Source organism: Ailuropoda melanoleuca, chromosome 5 (genome assembly GCF_002007445.2).
Source record: "Ailuropoda melanoleuca isolate Jingjing chromosome 5, ASM200744v2, whole genome shotgun sequence".
In the NCBI taxonomy this organism is placed as follows: Eukaryota; Metazoa; Chordata; class Mammalia; order Carnivora; family Ursidae; genus Ailuropoda; species Ailuropoda melanoleuca.
In genome coordinates, this window is record NC_048222.1 from 32348484 (window position 1) to 32366477 (window position 17994).

Genomic DNA, 17994 nt, shown 5'->3' on the forward strand with positions numbered 1-17994 from the left:
GCCAGTCACACATGCACACACACGACCACATGCACACTCACACATGCACACACACGGCCACAGTCACACATGCACACACACGACCACATGCACACTCACGCATGCACACACACGGCCACAGTCACACATGCACACACACCACCACATGCACACTCACGCATGCACACACACGGCCACAGGCACACACGCACACACAACCACATGCACACTCACGCATGCACACACACGGCCACAGGCACNCCCCCCACCCTACCTTAAGCTCCTGACTCACAAGTAAATTTTGTGAACAGAGCTGGCTCTGTCCCTTTTCCCCTGTATGAACTCAGCAGACCCAGCCCAATTCTCAGAGCTGGGCTCAGAGCATGGGGCCAGAGGGGGCAGATCCCTAGAACCTCCCAGCTTCTGTTGCTGTGTCCAGAACACCCTCTCTGGCTCTGAAGAGTGGCCTGTAAGGGGGCCAAATGTGTCCAGCCCTGCCTCCAACCCCTTCCCATGGCTTGATGGACATTCCTAGGGTCAGCCTGCCCCCGGGCCCCTGTCCCCCTTGGCCCACCTGGCGGACACTGAGTCTGTAGTTGAGCAGGGGGTCGACAGCATCGGGCTCCCTCTGGGTCCACTGAAGCACATAGGAGTAGTTCTTGGACAGCTTGTGGCTGCGGGTGGGGTTGGGGGTGTCGAAGTAAAACTCCGGGCTGTAGGCTTTGGCTGAGAGGGTGGGGAGGGGGGCGTGGGGCCGTGAGGGGTGGGGGATGGGGAGAAGGCACAGAGAGAGGAGGCACGCATGGGAGAGGGAGACAGAAGAGGATGGCAAGGAACAGAGACGAGGTATGGGGAGACAAAGAGAAAGGGAATATAGTGAAGAGAAGAATGGTGGGAGAAGAGGAGATTAGGGGAATGAGGGCGGAGTAGGAGGGAAGGTGGGAAGTGGAGAAAAGGGTGATTGTGAATTCCAAGACGTGGTATTGGTGAGAACAGAGAGGAAAGGCCAAGGAAAAGCCAGAGAAAAGAGAAATTTTGGAAGACACAGAGTAGGGACATTAGAGAAGACACAGGGAAAGAGGATGGGGGAAAAGACGCAAAGAAGGGTCAAGGATATTGAGGTGGAAGGAAGAAAAAGGAGAGGGATAGAGAGAGGCAAAAAGGTGGGGAGACAGGGAAAGTGTGGGAGAACAGGGGAGAGGGGAAGGAGGTGGGAAATGTCATAGGGGCCTCTGGCTGGCAGGGCTGGGTGGGGTGGGGAAGGGCTGGGGGGTGACCTGTGGTCCTGGCCCCCTGGTTTTGAGTGAAGAGTTCCAAACAAGAGCTAAAGGGGCACCCAATCAGTTGGGGCTGTTGGGAGAGCTGGGGGTACAGAAGGGGACAGGCACACCTGGGGCTCTCCTCCAAGGGCGCTGCCACCAGCTCTGACAGAGAACCAGCTCTCCCCCAATGAAGAGAAACAGGATCAGAAGCCCCTTCAGCCCCTATGCATTCCCCTCAGCCCTCACCACAACCTCCACCCCTTTCTGACTCACCCATGCCCGCCTGCAGCCCCAAACAGCCCACCCAGGAATGCCTTGATGATGAGATGGGCTGAGAGGGATTTCTGGGCACCAAGGGGCCTGAATCTCTGGGGTGACAGCTCAGGTAATGTGTGCTGGCTGGCCCAGAGCCACCCACGACGTTCCAGAGAAGCTGTTGAGGGTCGTCTTCTCTCCTCTTAGCTACAGCTCAGGCCCCTCCCACTGGGTCTGCAGTCACGAAAAGAGGGGGTCCTCCATCCGCAGCCTTTGGGGCCAAGGACGAAGGAGGAGGGGCTTGAACTGTGGTGGCTGGGATGGGCCGGTGCCCAGGGCTTGAGTGGGCGGGTTTAAACCGGGTGTGGGCGGGGCTGGAGAGCACCTGCTACCGAGAAAGAAGGAAACGGAGAACTGGGATTGGACGAGGCTGGAAGGGGTGGAGCCTATGATCTTTGCTGGGGCCCAGAGCGGTGTGGATGGGTGTTTAAAGGGAAGGGCCCGTACCTGGTGCTCCCAGGTCTAGAGGGGCGAAGCCTAAGCCAGGGAAAGTAGGGCTTTGAAAGAGGCAGGGCTGTCCGAGGCCAAAGGGAAGGAGGCTGAGCTAAAACGGGCGGCGTTTAGGGCAGGTATAAGCGGGCCTTGAGAAGTTCCTACACCTAGAGTGGGCGTGAGTGAAGAAGCGGTGTAGCCTGTCTAGAGGGGCCCTAAAAGACATCACGGTTTGGTCCGAGAGGCATGGGTGGGGTTTAGACCTGGCATGGGCGGGTCTTGGAAAGGCAGGGGCCTAAACCTAGTGTAGGGGGGCTGGAAAGGGGCGGGGCCCGGGTTGGTCGTGGGCGGGGCTGGAATTGGGGCCGCGCCTGGCCCCAGGTGGGTGCGGTTGGGTGGGGCGAGACCCACGGGATGCTCACCCGAGACCTGAAAGAGGCAGGTAGCCGAGCCCACGTCGTTCGAGATGCTGCACTCGTAGCTGCCGCTGCTGTCGCGGGTGACGGCGTCCAGGCGCAGTTCGGAGTGGTCGGGGGCCTCGGCGGCGACGGGGACAGAGGGCGGCGGAGGCAGCAGCTGCCCTTTGAAGCGCCACACGGCCGAGGCGATACGCTGGGGGCTGCCCCGCAGCAGCGAGCAGCGCAGCAGCACGGGCCGGCCCAGCGCTTGGCGCACATCCTGGGAGCTGGGCTCCACCTCCGGCGGGACTGGGGGCGGGGGCGGCGGTCAGCGGGGCCGGGTGGGGTTTGAGGAGCGGCCCCATCGGAGGCGACGCACTCGACCCTGCTCCCGCACCGCCCAGCCTGGAGGGATCTCAGAGCGGATACACATTCGTAACATACACAATAGGCGTGCTCATACCTTCCCGACCTGCAGCTACCCACCCACTCCCGGCCAATTCCTGCAGCCGTGCTTCCCAGACTGGGCTCTAGTCTTGCCTCTCATACTCCTCTCCCCGCCCCCGCCCCCACGTAGTGAAAAGCAGCATAACGTTGGGGTTTAGAGCAAGACTCCCAGAGCTAGATGCCTTAGGTTCAAATCCCAGCCCTGCCTCAAACTAGCTGGTAAGACCTTGGGCAAGTTACTTATCCTGTGACTCGGTTTCTCTATTTGTAAAAATAAGGGAATGATAAGGCCGGGAAGGGTTAAATGAGTTCATGCATTAAAATGCTCTTAAAACGTGCTTAGCACGAGGTGAATGAGGTGAGTTAACACTCATCGTTATACTATCAGACACAATGTGCTCCCTTGAAGGTCTTTCAAACTCCCATTTCTACCTGTCAAAATCAGTTCTTTCTTTCTCACTGGGTCCCTGGGAATGAAGATGGGGGAGGGGGCACTTGAAAGTGGAAATGTGACAAGGGCCACAGACCTCCCTCCTTAGAACACGGGGGTGGCAAGGTCTTAGGGATATCAGCAGTAGGTGGAGGGGGTTGGTTGGACTGGAGTGTATGAAGGGGTGAAGAACAGGGAGGGGCAGCTCAGAAGGTAGTCCAGGTGGGGCGATGAGACTCACACTGCACGTTCAGCTGCACCTGGGCCTCGCGGGGGCGCACGTTGAAGCCATTATACCGAGCCGTCTGGCAGCGGTAGGTCCCACTCATGTCGCGGCTCACGTGCTCCAGCCGCAGCTTCCCGTCCGGGGTCTCCTCCAGGGGCAGCCCCGAGGGCAGCAGCGCAGCCTCCTTGTCCACGCGGGACCAGAGCACCGGCGGCCGCGGCTTGCCTCGAACCTCACACTGCAGCTCCGCGGGCGAGCCCTCCCGCACTGTGACCACGGCCCTGCCCTTGGGCACGCTGATGGTGGGAGGCACTGTGGTGGGGAGGCGGGCAGCAGCAGGGTTAGAGCTCCGGCCGGCCTCGCTTTGGGGCTGCTGCTTTCCTCCCCCATCCCAGATGTCGTGAAGATCCTTCCCCCGCCACCAATTCTCTCCACCTCAGGGTCTCCCAACTCAGAAAGAGATCTGAAGTCAAACTGGCCCGTTCTTCTTTCCCTTTAGCCCAACAAAAGGGGGTTCCACCTTTTAAACAGTTCTACCAAATGACCTCTTCCCTCAACCCCCTCTCTCTCCTGCCCACTGGCCCCAATCTAGTTACAGCTTCCGTCTTGTCTCCTGGAGTGTTATCACAGATCGCTAGTCTGCCCCCCAACATCCTTACCCCTGCTTCCAAAGTAATAGGATATCTGCGCGCAGGGCACGCAGCCAGAATAACCGTTACCTCTCCCGGCCTGTCTTATGGCTAGCTGTGGCCATGTGACTAAATTCTGGCCAATGGGATTTAACAGAAAATAAGGGTCTTTAAAAGGAGAGGCTATGCCCCTCTTCTCCTCCTCCATCCTGCAGTCTGGAGTGACTGCAGCTGGAACTGCCCTGTGGACAAGGTGGCCCACACTAGGGATAACAGAATAGCAAGACAAGATGGAGACCGGGGCCCTGGGGACTTGGTGGAGCCGAGCCATTATTCCAGCCTGGACTGCTCACTTGATGAGAAAGAGAAAGATGCATCTAGCTCATTTAAGCCAGTACTAGTATTTCGGGATTTCTGTTACACACAGCCAAACCTACTCCGACCCAACACATCGCCCAACTGGAGGGCCTTTTAAAGACTTCCAAGGGTCCCATCCCACATCCCATCAAACAAATTAAAATGTCCTACATTACATATAAATTGTAAATAACTCTACAAGGCAAGCTGAGGTCCAGTAATCTAGTTCGGATCATTCATGCTCTTTGGCTTTAATTTTACAGTTTTCTCTTTGTATTTTGGAGCCAATTAATTTGTTTTTCCAGGTCTAAATTATTTCCACAGGCCCTTAAAAAGCATCGATGCTCTAGGCATCAGGCTAATGAGCCAAATGGAGGAAATGGCCCTGTGCCCTGTTGATTTCCCTGTTTCTAAAACATCCCAGCGCCCAACACTTCTGTGCTCCCACAGGCTAAAGGGCTGTCTCCTTCCTTGAGGCTGCACTGCCCCCAGGTTAAAGCTCCAGATCCTTGGCTCTGCAAACAAGCCCCTCGTGCTCCAGCCTCTGCCACTCCCCAGCCTCAGTTTCCCTCTCCCATCCTGTGTCCCAGCTGTGGGATCCATTTGTAAGGGACACACTCCCTGGATGTGAAGTCTTTTGCCTGTGAAGTCAGGATGGAAGGCGCCTCCGAGGCCAACTGCTTCAATATCTCACAGAGGAGAAACTGAGGCCCAGAGAGTTAAAGAGGCTTAGCCAAAGTCAGCCAGCAAATCAGTACAAGGGGCTAAGGACTGGAGATGAGATTCTCTCCAAAATCATCCCCCCCCAAAATCCTGACATTCATAAAATGTAAACCCTTCAGGGGTGGCTCTAAAGTCAGACTGCCTGGGTTCAAATCCCAGCTATACCACTTGTTTGTTGACTTAAGTGAGTTTCTCAAACTTTCTGAGCCTGTTTCTTCATCTCTAAAAACTGATAATAAACTACCCCATAAGGTAAATCGTGAAGGTGAATGAGATAAATATGAAATCATCAGAACACAGAGTAAACAATCAATAAATGTTAGTCATTACTTCATTATTGTTATTTATTATTATTGGAATAAAGACCCAAATCCCTGCATCATCCGGCCCCCGCTGACCGGTCCGCTCTCTCCCATCTCATGCCATTCTCCCAGCTGCACTTTCCTCCCTTCAGGGCCCCAAATGGCCCACGTACTTACCTGCTTCAGGGCCTTCGCACTCACTGATTCTTTGGCCTCCCTTTCTCTTCCACCCTCCCTTGCTCTCTTTTGCCTAGCAAAATCCCACCCCTCCCTCAGATCTCTGATCAAACATTCTATCTTAGGAAACTCCCAGCTCTCGTGTATCACAGTTTGCAGTGATAAGTTTATTTGTGAGACTATCTGAAAAATGTTTGCCTTCCTGCTTCGTTCAATGCCAGCAGGGCTTCTTTTGCCCACCACTCTACCCCAGAGCCTAGCACAGTGCCTGGCATACAACAGGTGCTTAATAAATGGGTGCAGCACACAGAGGAAACACAAATCGTGTTCCCCTCACTCTGGTCTCCTTTCCCCCAAGCCACTGTGCCCACCTCCCCTCTGTGGGCCTCTCCAGCTCCCTCACTCACACATACCCATGCCGCTTCAGCTGCCCACCTGTCTCAGAGGAGATGTTGACCTCGACGCTGAGGTCAGGCACGGGTGCCCCTGGGAAGGAAGCCACGCACAGGTAGGTACCGTAGTCGCTGAAGTGCAGGTCAATGAGCTCTAGGCTGCTCGTGACAGCGGGCAGCTCAGGGTCGTTCCGGGTCACCAGCAGCCTCTTGGACATGCGTGCCGGCTTGCCGTTCTTGAACCACTGGTAGGTCACCTTCTCCTGGGGCACCGCATCCACGTGGCATGACAGCTTCAGGTCCTGGCCCAGCTGTATGTTCTCACTCTCTTTGATCACATCTGGGGTGATCTGGAACGTAGCATTCTTCATGGCTGTGGGTGGACGGGGAGGGAGAGGTGGCTGGGGCTGGCCCAAAGCCAAGGGTCTATGTCCCACCGCCATCCAGACCCGGCTTCTCTCCTCGAACTGGCCTTCCCAGAGATTGGGGGCCATAACCACCACCATCACTCTGCCCCCCAAGAGAAACCATCGCTTTGCTCGGAAATTGTTCTGCTTGCTCAGATGCATTTTTAAAAGTTCAAAAAAGCTGGCTGTAGAAAAGTGGGTTTAGTAATTGTTACGGCCGCTGTTGACTAAACGCCCGCTATGTGAGAGGCACCATTCCAGGCACTTGACACGGGTTTACTCATCTCACGCATCCCACAATCTTGGAGGGAGGCACTTTGCTATCCCCCTGTTACAAAGGAGAGAACTGAGGCTCGGACGGTTTAAGCAACTTGCCTGAAGAAGTAGCCAACCTGGAATTCAGACTCAGGCTGCGCTCATAATGGCTGCGCAGCTTCATGTTTATTCTGGTTTTAAACCTTGGATATGCAAAGTACGGATTCTGGAAAGAGGCACCAGAATGTAATAGTGCTTCTATCTAGAGAGCAGGGCTGGGGGAAATTTTAATTTGCACATTTTATCCTTTTGTACTGTTTGCTTCTTTGCAACAAGTTTGTGCAATTTTTTTTAAAGATTTTATTTATTTATGTGACAGAGAGACAGCCAGCGAGAGAGGGAACACAGCAGGGGGAGTGGGAGAGGAAGAAGCAGGCTCCCAGCATAGGAGCCTGACGTCGGGCTCTATCCCAGAACGCCGGGATCACGCCCTGAGCCGAAGGCAGACGCTTAACGACTGCGCTACCCAGGCGCCCCAAGTTTGTGCAATTTTTATAATAAAAGCCTAATACAATCATTTTACATGAAATTACATAAAACACAGAGTTTAGAAAAAAAGGGTCTAGCCCCTTTGAAAAATCTGAATATTGTCTGACGTAGCCAAGAGTTAGACAGAATTCTTCTTCTTTTTAAGTAGGCTCCACACCCAGCGTGGAGCCCAAAGCAGGGCTTGAACTCATGACCCTGAGACCAAGTCCTGAGCTGAGATCAAGAGTTGGACGCTTCACCAGCTGAGCCACCCAGGTGCCCCTAGACAGAATTCTCAATAGTGGGTGCTAATTGGACAGGTCCCTGGTACGATGGCCATGAACTGGGACTGGGCTGGGCAGGCTGTACGTCACCCTAAGAGTGAGTAAGTATTTGATGTAAACTGCAATCTCAGGAGCCCAGGTTTTAAAGGCCAAATGGAATTAGGTGGAAAAGAATAATCTGACAGGAAAAGTGCCATCAAAGGAAATAGTCGCCATCAGCAACAATCTGGCTACTGCCTTTCTTGCTCTGATTAAGTAAAAAGTCACCGAGAGCTAGCTTCTTTTTGTGAGAAGAGTCAGAGAGGGAATGGTTGGTGAGGGAAGAACAAAAAGGAAGAACCATTTCATCAGAAGACTCTCCCCTGGATTTGACAGAAGCTCTTCTTTATTTTCAAGGGCTAAAGAGCTGCAAACAAGCCTGGATCTTTCAATTTTTCAAATAAATAAACAACAAACAAACAACAACCTAAAGTTACTTCTAAGTCAGAAGAACTTAAAGTTTTCTCTTTAGGGGCATCTGGCTGCCTCAGTCAGAAGAGCACGTGACGCTTCATCTCAAGGTCGTGAGTTCAAGCCCCATGTTGGGTGTAGAGATTACTTAAATACATAAAACTTAAAAAAAAACAATAAAGCTTTCTTCTTCAAGCACGGTAGCAAAATCAAGATCATACTGAGAAGCTAAAGAGGGTGAGGTTTAGTAAGGAGGGTGTTTATGCTTCTTTAATTGTGCCCCAAGTTTTGTATCGTTTCTACATTTAGTAATTACCTTCAGACTCACTGACATGCTTTGCTAATAAAGATTTGCATATGAGGTATGTGCAAATGTAGTTATTGTAATTTTAACTCTGTGAAAAATGTAGAAACCATTGTATGGGAAGAGAATCAGGATATTTCTCTTGAAGACTGGAATATCCACATTTAGCTTTTGGCAGCCTCAGTTTCCCAATCTAAGAAAAACGTAGGTCATCATGGTGCCTGGGTGGCTCCGTCGGTTAAGCGTCTGCCTTCGGCTCAGGTCATGATCCCAGGGTCCTGGCACTGAGTCCTGCATCGGGCTCCCTGCCCAGTGGGGAGTCTGCTTCTCCTTCTGCCTCTGCCTCTCTCTCTCTCTGTCTCTTATGAATAAATAAATGAAATCTTTTTAAATAAATGTACGTAATCAACGCCAGCCCTTCCCACTTCTTCCATTGTTGAGATGACTTTTGGAAATGTAGATTGTAAAGAAAACTTCATACAAATTGTGGTCCTGCCCCCTGCAGACAGACATCAGAATTGCAGGGAAATCAAAGTGCCTGGCATATACCCGCCGCCCCCAGCAACTCTCATCTACCAAAAGAAAGCAGACAGGCCCCTTTCCCAGTTCCCCGGTGGTTGCTGGATGGCAGGGCCCCCGCCAGCCCCTGGAGTCCCCTCCCGCCCCTCCCGCCCCTGGGGACCCACGTACATCGCACTAGCAGGTTGACCGTCTTCTTGGCAGGGTTGCCCACATTGTTGGTGGCCGTGCAGTTGTAGTAGCCAGAGTCCCGGGCCTGCACTGAAGGGATGCTGAGGGTGCCACTCTGGGCCAGAGCGCCCAGGGGCAGCAGGCCCGGCCCGTGGGACCACTGCAGCTGGGGTAAGGGATCACCGCCTGTCAGCAGACACTGTACGGTCACATTCTCCCCGGGGTTTACCACCAGAGTTTCATTCACAGACAGCTTCAGGGCTGGTGGTGCTATGAGGACAAGGAGGTGGGGTCTTAGGGGACTGTGAGCAGCGCTGGGGGAGCTGAGCGGGGAGAAGAAGCCATGGGCTTGGGGAAGGCCTGGAGGGAGAAGAGAGGGGAGAAGGCAGGGAGCAGGCAGAGGGGAGGAGGGGATGTGCTCATGGTGAGGGGCCTAGAGTCCTGTGTGGGGCGGGGCACCATCTCCTGGCTGGGGAGTCCGCCCCGGAGGGCAAGGGGGACGGGCAGGGAAGTCCTGTACCCGTGGTGTTGGTGAGCCGGAAGGTGACGGCCTTGTCCGGGACGCCGCACACGTTGCGTACGGACACCTGGCAGGTGTAGCTCGCATAGTCCTGGGGCCGCAGATTCTTCAGCTTCAAGACCTTGGTCTCCCCCTAGGCAGCAGAAGACCACTGGGGTGAGGGCCCTGCTCGGGCCTCCAGGAACCCCACACACATTCACCCAGCACCAGAGGTGGAAGCTAGCTCCTACTTTCAGTCCTATCTTTCTGACCTCCACACCGTTTATCCTCAGGGAGCTGGAGCCTCGGGTGGACACTGCAGTCTCCAAACCTCGAGCTTCTCCACTTCTGGTGCTGTCCTGGGCCACACCGGCCACCACCAGGCCTCAGTTTTCCCACTCTGGGGAATGCAGGGTAAGGAAGGATTCCTGCTCTGTCTTACAACCTATACAAACACGGTGCTGGCCCACAGGCCACGTCCACGTGTGGAGCTTTGCCAGCCACCTGGGATAGCCACCTCTGAGAGACTCCCCTAGCAGGACAGCTTCGTCACCACCTCCCGGGACTGCAGGGGTCCCGTGGGAAGTGCAGTCACCTCTCTGCCCCCAACTGCTGCTGCGCCTGCCGGAGAGCTCCGGATACTCTGCCAGCCAGCAGCATGCAGGGCTCACGTGCCTGCCCCCAGGGGTGCCTTTCCTAACTAGCAATGTCCCTGGAGGACATGTTGCCTGGGGGACTCTCCCGTCCTCCCTGACCTTTCTGTCCTGATTTCGTTTGGCCCAGGCTGTCTGGAGCCCAATCAGAATGCATACTTCTGACGTCAGAACAGAATTACTGGAGTCAGGGCAGTCCCGGGAACTGCGGCTCACAAGGCCCCGGCCCCCATGTGCCCCTCCCTTGTTGGGTGCAGAAGAAAGAGTGTGGGGCGAGCTGTGAGGAGAGCGGGCCGGCTGCCGTCCATCCTGACCTGGGTGTAGAGGGGCTCATAGATGTCGACCCCATTGTCCTGGCTGTGAGACAGGGTGTCGGAGCCCCGCTTCCAGATGAAGCGGGCAGGTGGGTTGGAGTTGACAGTACAGCGCAGGAACACCGTCTTCTCCTGGTAGAAGTTGCCGCGAACATCGCTCACCGTCTGGTGCACCGTCAGCACGGGCTCGTCCAGGTCTGCAAAGGACACAGCCCCAGTGGAGTCAGGGCTGGCTGACCCCAAGGTGGGGGCTGGGTTTTTTGGCAGCCCCCAAGGAAAGCTAAGCCACCCTCAAGGGATGCTTCCAGAGAGCCAGATGCTCTCCCAGCCCGCAAGCTCGACCAACCTGTTAGAGGCAGGGGAGTGGACTTAACGGCTTCCCATCTGTCCCTCCCCCCGGCCCTGCATGGGGGTGTCTATCTTCACCCTCCCTTCACGGGATGGAGGAGCAGCTGCAGACTGGAAATCAGGACACTGGTTCAAATCCCGGGTTAGCTGTTAATTTGCAGTGTGACCTGCCTAAGTCCCTTCTCTCTCTGGGCTTGTTTCCTCACTGGTAAATTGGACTAGATTGGCGGTTCTCACCTCTGTTTGCATGACAGAATCACATGGAGACTTTCTTTTTAATACCACTGCCTGGCAGAGCTCATTGATGGTGTCAGAAGTCAGAAGAATGATTGCCTCTAAGGAGATTATTGACTGGGAGGGAGCATGAGGGAACTTTCTGGGGTCCTGGAAATGCTCTTGAACTGGATGGCGTCTACACACGCATAGACATAAGAATTCACTGAACTGTACATTTAAGATTAGTGTACTCTATTGGATATAGGTTAATCTTCAATAAAAAAAAAAGAGAGAGAGTTTAAGAAAAGTCCCGATGCTGGGCCCCATGCCCAATTACATCAGAATCTCTGGAAGTGGGACCCAGGCATCAGTAGTTTCTTCTAAAGACCCCCAGACATTCTAATGGACAGCCAGCGTTGTGGACCAAAGGCACCCACATTCCACAGCCTAACATCCTATGACAGGCATCCCATCATTCTGTCCTCGCACAGCCCACTTGGACAGAAGTCATAACAAAGACCAAGGGTGGAGGTAGGGCATCGGTGACACCCAGGCCATGTCTGCCAGTCCCTTCCAGCACCAATAACTCAAGAAATGACCCTCACCCCTGGGGTTTGGGAGGCCCTTGGGTGACTGATGGGGGACAGAAGGGTCTGAGGTCTGCTCACCGCTTGGGGGTCTCACTTGGTGGGGGGCGTGGGGCATATTTAATGGGTAGGTTCATTGTAGACATTAAGATGGTGTCAGACAGACCCCTTGGCTTGGCCCTACGGCTTCTGGGTAACTAGGGTCAGCCTGGGCGGGCCAGAGGTGGATGGAAAGCAGTGAAAAAGCCTCTTGGGGTTAAGGGGGATCTCTACGGCAGGCAGGTAGGGACTAGGTGCTTCCTGTTCAACCAGCAGCCAGGACTGACCGGTGCTTGATTCTGTAAGTGGTGAGACTAGGCAAGTTTCAGAGCTGCCCCTGGGGCCAAAGCAGAGATATGAGGTGCAGTGGGAAGGGCACCAGCCTGAAGTCAAGAGAACCTTTGCGGGCGAACAAGTCACAAACCCCCGCTACCTCCATTTCATCTGTGAAAAGAGTGTAATCCAACCTGTCCCACCCTCCCGGATCACTGGGGAGGGCTTTTGCAAGCTTCGTGTGGATTACGGGAGGGACACGTGTGAAGGGTACAGGGCGAGACACACTGGAGGAACAGCAGCTAAGCCCCTTTAGTCCGGGAGAGATGAAGTCTCTACTGTCCTCTTCCACGGAGGTGTCGCCTCTCCAGCCTCCTTTCCACCCCCCTCCTCCCGCCCAGCCAGAGCACCCGGGGGCACGCACCCCGACCTCGACTCACACTGCACGTCCACGCGGATAGACTTGATGGCGGGCACGCCCACGCCGTTCTCTGCCTTGCAGTAGTAGCGGCCGCCCTGCGTGCGTGCGATGCGCTCGATGCGCAGCGTCTCGTTGAACACCGACGTCTCCTGGAACTTGTCCGAGGCGCTGCCCGCAGTCTTGGTCCAGCGCACCTGGGCCCGCGGGGCGGCGCCGAGTGAGCCGTGGCAGGGAGGGTGGGCACCTCCCCTCCTACCCCACTGTTTTTCCTGAGTACCCATGGAGGCCCCCCCACCCCGAAACTAATTCCCCCCAGGGGAATACACCTATCGGGCAGGACGCCTCGGGAAAGAGTCCGGGGAATCTGGGTCAGAGGGAGGAGGCTTTAAAGAAGGCGGTATAGTGCAGTGGTTAAGAGGCAAGTTGGATTGGGGCAAGTTACCCCTTCTTTCCTGCCTTCCTTTCCTCATTGGGAAAATGGAGAATATTCCCCCGGCCTAGGGTTCCTGGGAGAATTAAATGTGTCTTAAAAATTTGACAAAATTTTTAGTGGCCTTGGGTAGCTTACTCCTCTCTCACCTTCAGATTTTTCACCTGCGTAAGAGGTCCATGGGGCAGCCAGCCCCCAAGATGGTCCCCAGTGATCCCGGCCTCTAGTTCTTTTTTCTGGGGTGCCCTTCCACTTTGTACCAGGGATGGGCTGTGTGACCAACATAATATAGTGGGCATGGCAGTATGTCACTTCCAAGATCAGGTTATGAAGGACTTTGATTCCCATCTTGGGGAAAGCCAACTGTCCTGTCATGAGCAGCCCTCCAGAGGGAGGGGTCCACAGGGGAAGAATGAAACCTCAGGTCAACAGGCACAGGAGGTAGCCCCAAGTGGGTCCTCCCGCCCGCGTCAGTTCTCAAATGGCTGCAGCCTCCTGAGAGACCATGAGCTAGAACCAGCCAGCTAAGCTGCTCCTGGATTCTGGTCCCACAGGGACGGTGAGACACTAAGTGTTTGTTGTTTTGAGCCACTGAGTTTTAGAGCATTTGTTACACAGCAGCAGGTAACTATAACTATTACATAGCATCATTTCCACTTTGCAGAGATTTAGAAACAAAGTGTGCAAGGCACCTAAGTGTAACCCCTGGTACATATTAGTCACTCAACGAATTTCCATTATTATCACCATTGCTCTAGATTGTGCGGAGCTAGCAAGGATCACACAAGACGTTGGAGCTACTACTCAGAGTACCAGAGCTTTAAGAAAAATTGATCAGTTCCAGGTGATTAAGTCTTAAGGACTGGAGGATGGGATAGGGAAGCTTCCATCTTATTAAAGTTGGGGAGGATTGCTTATTACTGAGAAAGGGCAAGGCCCCTGATCCTGGTGAAGAGGTCAGGTTGTAGGCCACAAAAATAACAAGGTTTGGGAGAAGTGGGTTAAGGGCAACTTTCTCATGCAGAAAGTGGCTGCGGCAGGGTTTGTACCTTTCTTCAATTCTACAAAATTCTCACCCTTTATCCTTTTAGGTGTTGCCTTCTCTCAGTTTTCTCTAGTCTGTCCTAAAGTTTATGTTGTAGCTTGTCATCCTATCCTCCGTGTCTCGCAACTTCCTTTTCACATTTTCCATCTTTTTGTCTTCTCTGGACTGCATTGTAGTTGATTTCCTCAGATCTGTCATCCAATTCACTAATTTTCTTTTTAGCTATCTCTATGGGATTAAGGCCACATTTTACAAAAGATCCTGTTATTTTTATTTCTAGGATTTCTATTTGTTTTTTTTTTCTCCCGTATCTAATGGATCAGGTTGTATAATCTTTCGTTATCTCTTTAAACACTTTAAACATATTTATTTTCAAGATCCTTTCACATGGCTCTGTTATCTCTGTTTCCTCAGATGCAAATTGTTCAATTCTTTGAGTCTCTGGACTGGCCTTCGTGGCACTGTATTTTTAAATGTGTTTTAAAATTTTACTCCACAGGCTTGTATTCCATGGGAATTTTCTTCCACAGAAGTTCCACGTGGGCCCTCACAGGCCTGTCTGTGGTTGTAGCTTTATGGTTGCCTCTGCCCAAGACCCATGGGTTCACAGGTTCCAACGAGTTTTTCTATTAGTTTCTCAGATTCAGGTGTCCTCACCACTTGGACGGCGTAAGACACAGACAGCCTAAGGGGTGTGCTCCTTTACAGGTGACCGTTTGTACACATGCCCTGAGGCAGAGTCTGCTCCCTGCTGTGACTCTGGGCTGTGGGACAGACAGCTTCTGGTCCCCATTCACAGGGGGTGCCCTTGTCGAGCTTCCTGCTTTAGGTAGAGAGGCTATGTCTAGCCTCCAACCGTAGATGGGCCTGTGGCCTCAACTCATACCCCCGATGTGTGCATTCATACTACTATTCCTGAGGTGAGTATGTGGTGCGAGCCCCTCCATTACCAGGTTCTTCACCTTCTGCTCACTGCCACTGCTCCAGATTCTTTCTTCATTTTGGCCCTTGAGATTCCCACTCTCCTACTATTTGTTTGCAGTGGGGAATTCCATGCCCATTAGGTCCCCCATCCTGACCTCAACGTGGGCCATGAGATGCTCCTTCTCTGTTCCCCTGCTAGATGGGATGCTCCATGACAACAGTAACTGTAACTGTATCTTCAAGGCCCATCACAGTGCTGGGCACACAGCAGGTGCTCAGTAAATACGTGTTTAATGCAATGAGCAAACAAGGAGATAGATGGCATTTTAGGAGAGGCGAGCAGCAGTGACTAACACAGGAGCGAACAGGGTATACTTGGGCAAGCGCGGCTGGAGCACAGTATGGGTATGAGGAGGATGGCAGGGGCGGTCAGACAGGAAAGGCTGGTGGGGCCAGACTGTGGAGGGGGTCTTCCCTTCCACCCCTAGCAGCCTGAACTGGGTCTGGTAGGTAATAGGTAAACCATTGAAGGTGTCTGAGCAAGGGAGTGATATGATAGAGCAGGTTTGAGGATGATGATTCTGGGAGCAGGGTACAGAAGTGGACTGAACGGGGAGATGTGGGAGCATGATGGGGGATGGCAGTTAGCTTACTGCAGTGGTCCAAGGGCTGGGATTACAGGTCTGACCTCCAGAGGTAATGAGGAATAGAAACAGAAGACCCATGCAAGAGATGTAAAAACAGAAGCCTCAGAGGCTGGCTAGATGTGGGGAATGAGATGGCACAGAGCCATATTGCAGCCCAAGGGTTTGAGCCTCTGTAGCAGGAAGAACAATGACATCGTGGATGGAAGCAGAAAAAAGAGTGTGTGCACACACACTGAGCCCCAGCCCCAAACCGCTCATAAATGCGGTGCACAAGGGGACACACACGGGTGGCCAGGGCAGCCTTAGGGAGAGATGGCCCAGCTGCCTCCCTGGTTTTTGGGAGGACCAGCCTGACGTCACGCCTGATGCAAACAGCAACCTGAAGACTGGCAGCATTGCTATCACTTTGGAACAAAACTTTGAAAAGAAGCAAGTGGCGATGATGGTTTCAGGTTGAGTCCTTAGTGGTTTCCTTGTCCGTTTGCTTGTCTCCAGGCCAAACCGACCAAACCCGTCCCTGGGCCTAAAACTATCCAAAAAACGCTTCTGGGTTTCATTGTCCTCCCTAGGATCCAGTGAAAAATGTTCTGCTGCTCTTAAATGCCACAGCAGCTCACCAGCAACTTCCAGCCATCCCTCCAGCCCACCTCCTGCCTCTTCCCATCAGCTTCAGGGATAACTGGCCAACCCTTCTGACTAAAGCACACACTCGGTCTGTGACAAAAGGTACGTGGCATTTCCAGACACCCCTCTTCTGTTGTTCCTAATTGCTTCCAGTCTTTTGACCTCGGGAGCATGGAGCTTGTGTATCTGAAGCCTCTCGAAGAGGAGAGTGTATCCTACGTTGTTGGTAACTCCTGGAGCCCCCAGCCCAAAGACGGCCACACGGGGGGAAGTGTGCCAAGCTACAGAGAACACTGGTTCTGGATTCAAATTCTACTTCCACCCTCGCAGGGGCTGTGTGATCTTGGGGGTTCACTCAACCTCCCCAAGCTTTGCTCTCCTCAGCTGTGTAACGGAAGTCCTCACGTCTTCCCCACAGCCTGGGCACGAGGCTCCAAAGAGAAGATGTCGGAGGAAGCACCTAGCACAGCGTCAGCACGTGAGGTCTGCCCTCAAATGGAGGTTGAAGGTGCCTCTGAGGCAGCGTCTGCCCAACAGATACAACAGGAAGGAAGTGGAACTGAACAGCTGCCATTTAATTTTTCCCCTCAGCCATCAATGTTTTCGGGTGAATAAGCTCATGGCCTCCAGCCCTTACTCACAGAGTTCATTTTCTAGCTCTTTCTCAGACCCAGTCTTGTCTTGTGTTTGCATGCCAACTTCATCCTCTTGTCCCCAGCTCCGACTGCCTGTCTGTAGCTCGGATCCCAGGGCGGGGTGGGGAGTGAGGCGGGGTGGGGGGGCTTACCTGGGGCCGAGGGTGCCCGGTGACGAGGCACTGCAGCACGAGGGTGTCCCCCTCCCGGATGGTATAGACGCGCTCACTGATGTTGTCCTCCTTTACCACACACGCCTGGCCTGCGTGGACAATCTGGGCCTGGGCGGGAGCTGGGGGGGGAGGGGGCAGGTTTAGGCAAGAGGCACCAAGGCCAGAGGGGGTCTAAGGCTCTGTCCTCCAACTCTGTTAGTGGGAGGTGGCAGCCCAGACCTCCCCAGGCCATTCCTCAGAGGCCTGACCTGTTGAGCTCTGGAAAGGACACTCCCAGGGGCCCAGGCCAGAACCAGAAAGGTCAAGGACTCAGGAAGGGGGCACTTCCTCCTCATCCCACTCTCCTTGCAAGAGATCTGTGCTTTCAGGGAGCTGATGAGTAGGAGGGGTTCAGTATCTATACGGATTGGTTATCGCTCGATGGGTATCGCCGTCTTAGCAGCCCTGCAGTGGAAGCTGCTGGTGCTCCCCCCAGCTCCCCATGCCTGTGGGGCCGTCCGTCGCCCAGCTGCTGTGAGTGTTAGATGCCACGTGCACACAGCTCACCTTCCCCTGGGAATCGCCCTTCACCAGCGGGAGCTGCCTGAGTCAGACATGCCCAGAAGATCACCCCGTTCCCCAATACACACACACACACAGCCCGATGACAGGTACCGCCCCCCCCTCATCTGCTGGTGGGCTGACTATGGTGCCATTTACACCAGAGCCCCCCTGGGAACAGGTTGAGGCTAAAGCAACTGAACGGCATTTTTGCTTGGCTGCTTCCCCTTCCAGGGTCTCCTGAGAGCCCTTTCTCAGTAAATCACTTGCCTGAACTGCACCCCCTCAACCATCCCAGGCTTTACTTAGATTGACTAAGATATCTCCCAGCCCCACAGACTGCTCGCCCCCTCACCCAAAGGCCTGCTACTCCTTCCTCGTTGCTCTCTGAGCCTGGGCCAACCTCTTCAACGGATGGGAGCTCTCAAAAGACTGGCTCCTCCCTGGCCTTCCTCACAGTGACCAGGGCCGGGAGACAAGAGCTAGGACGTCGCTGCGACACCCAAAGGGAAGAGGACTGAATGGGAGAAGTACACAGCCCCTCCCTAAGTGTCTAGCCTCCAGCCCAGCAATGTTTGGGCTCTGAAAAGGAGGGCAAGACCCCCAAGTTCATACCTGTCTGCTCACAGCTGAGGGTGG

At 54.0% G+C, this 17994-nt stretch overlaps 1 protein-coding gene across 1 annotated transcript in view; it reads right to left on the reverse strand.

Moving 5' to 3' along the window:
- Positions 1–17994, reverse strand: part of MDGA1 (MAM domain containing glycosylphosphatidylinositol anchor 1) — a 70835-nt gene that overhangs the window by 11808 nt on the left and 41033 nt on the right. Inside the window, exons 2-10 of the mRNA XM_034661691.1 lie at positions 16795–16934; positions 12357–12531; positions 10454–10650; positions 9508–9640; positions 8988–9257; positions 6113–6442; positions 3505–3801; positions 2411–2695; positions 393–705 (exon numbers count right to left, since the gene is read on the reverse strand). Of these exons, the coding sequence (XP_034517582.1) occupies positions 393–705; positions 2411–2695; positions 3505–3801; positions 6113–6442; positions 8988–9257; positions 9508–9640; positions 10454–10650; positions 12357–12531; positions 16795–16934 (2140 nt within the window). The remainder of the gene's footprint in view (positions 1–392; positions 706–2410; positions 2696–3504; positions 3802–6112; positions 6443–8987; positions 9258–9507; positions 9641–10453; positions 10651–12356; positions 12532–16794; positions 16935–17994) is intronic.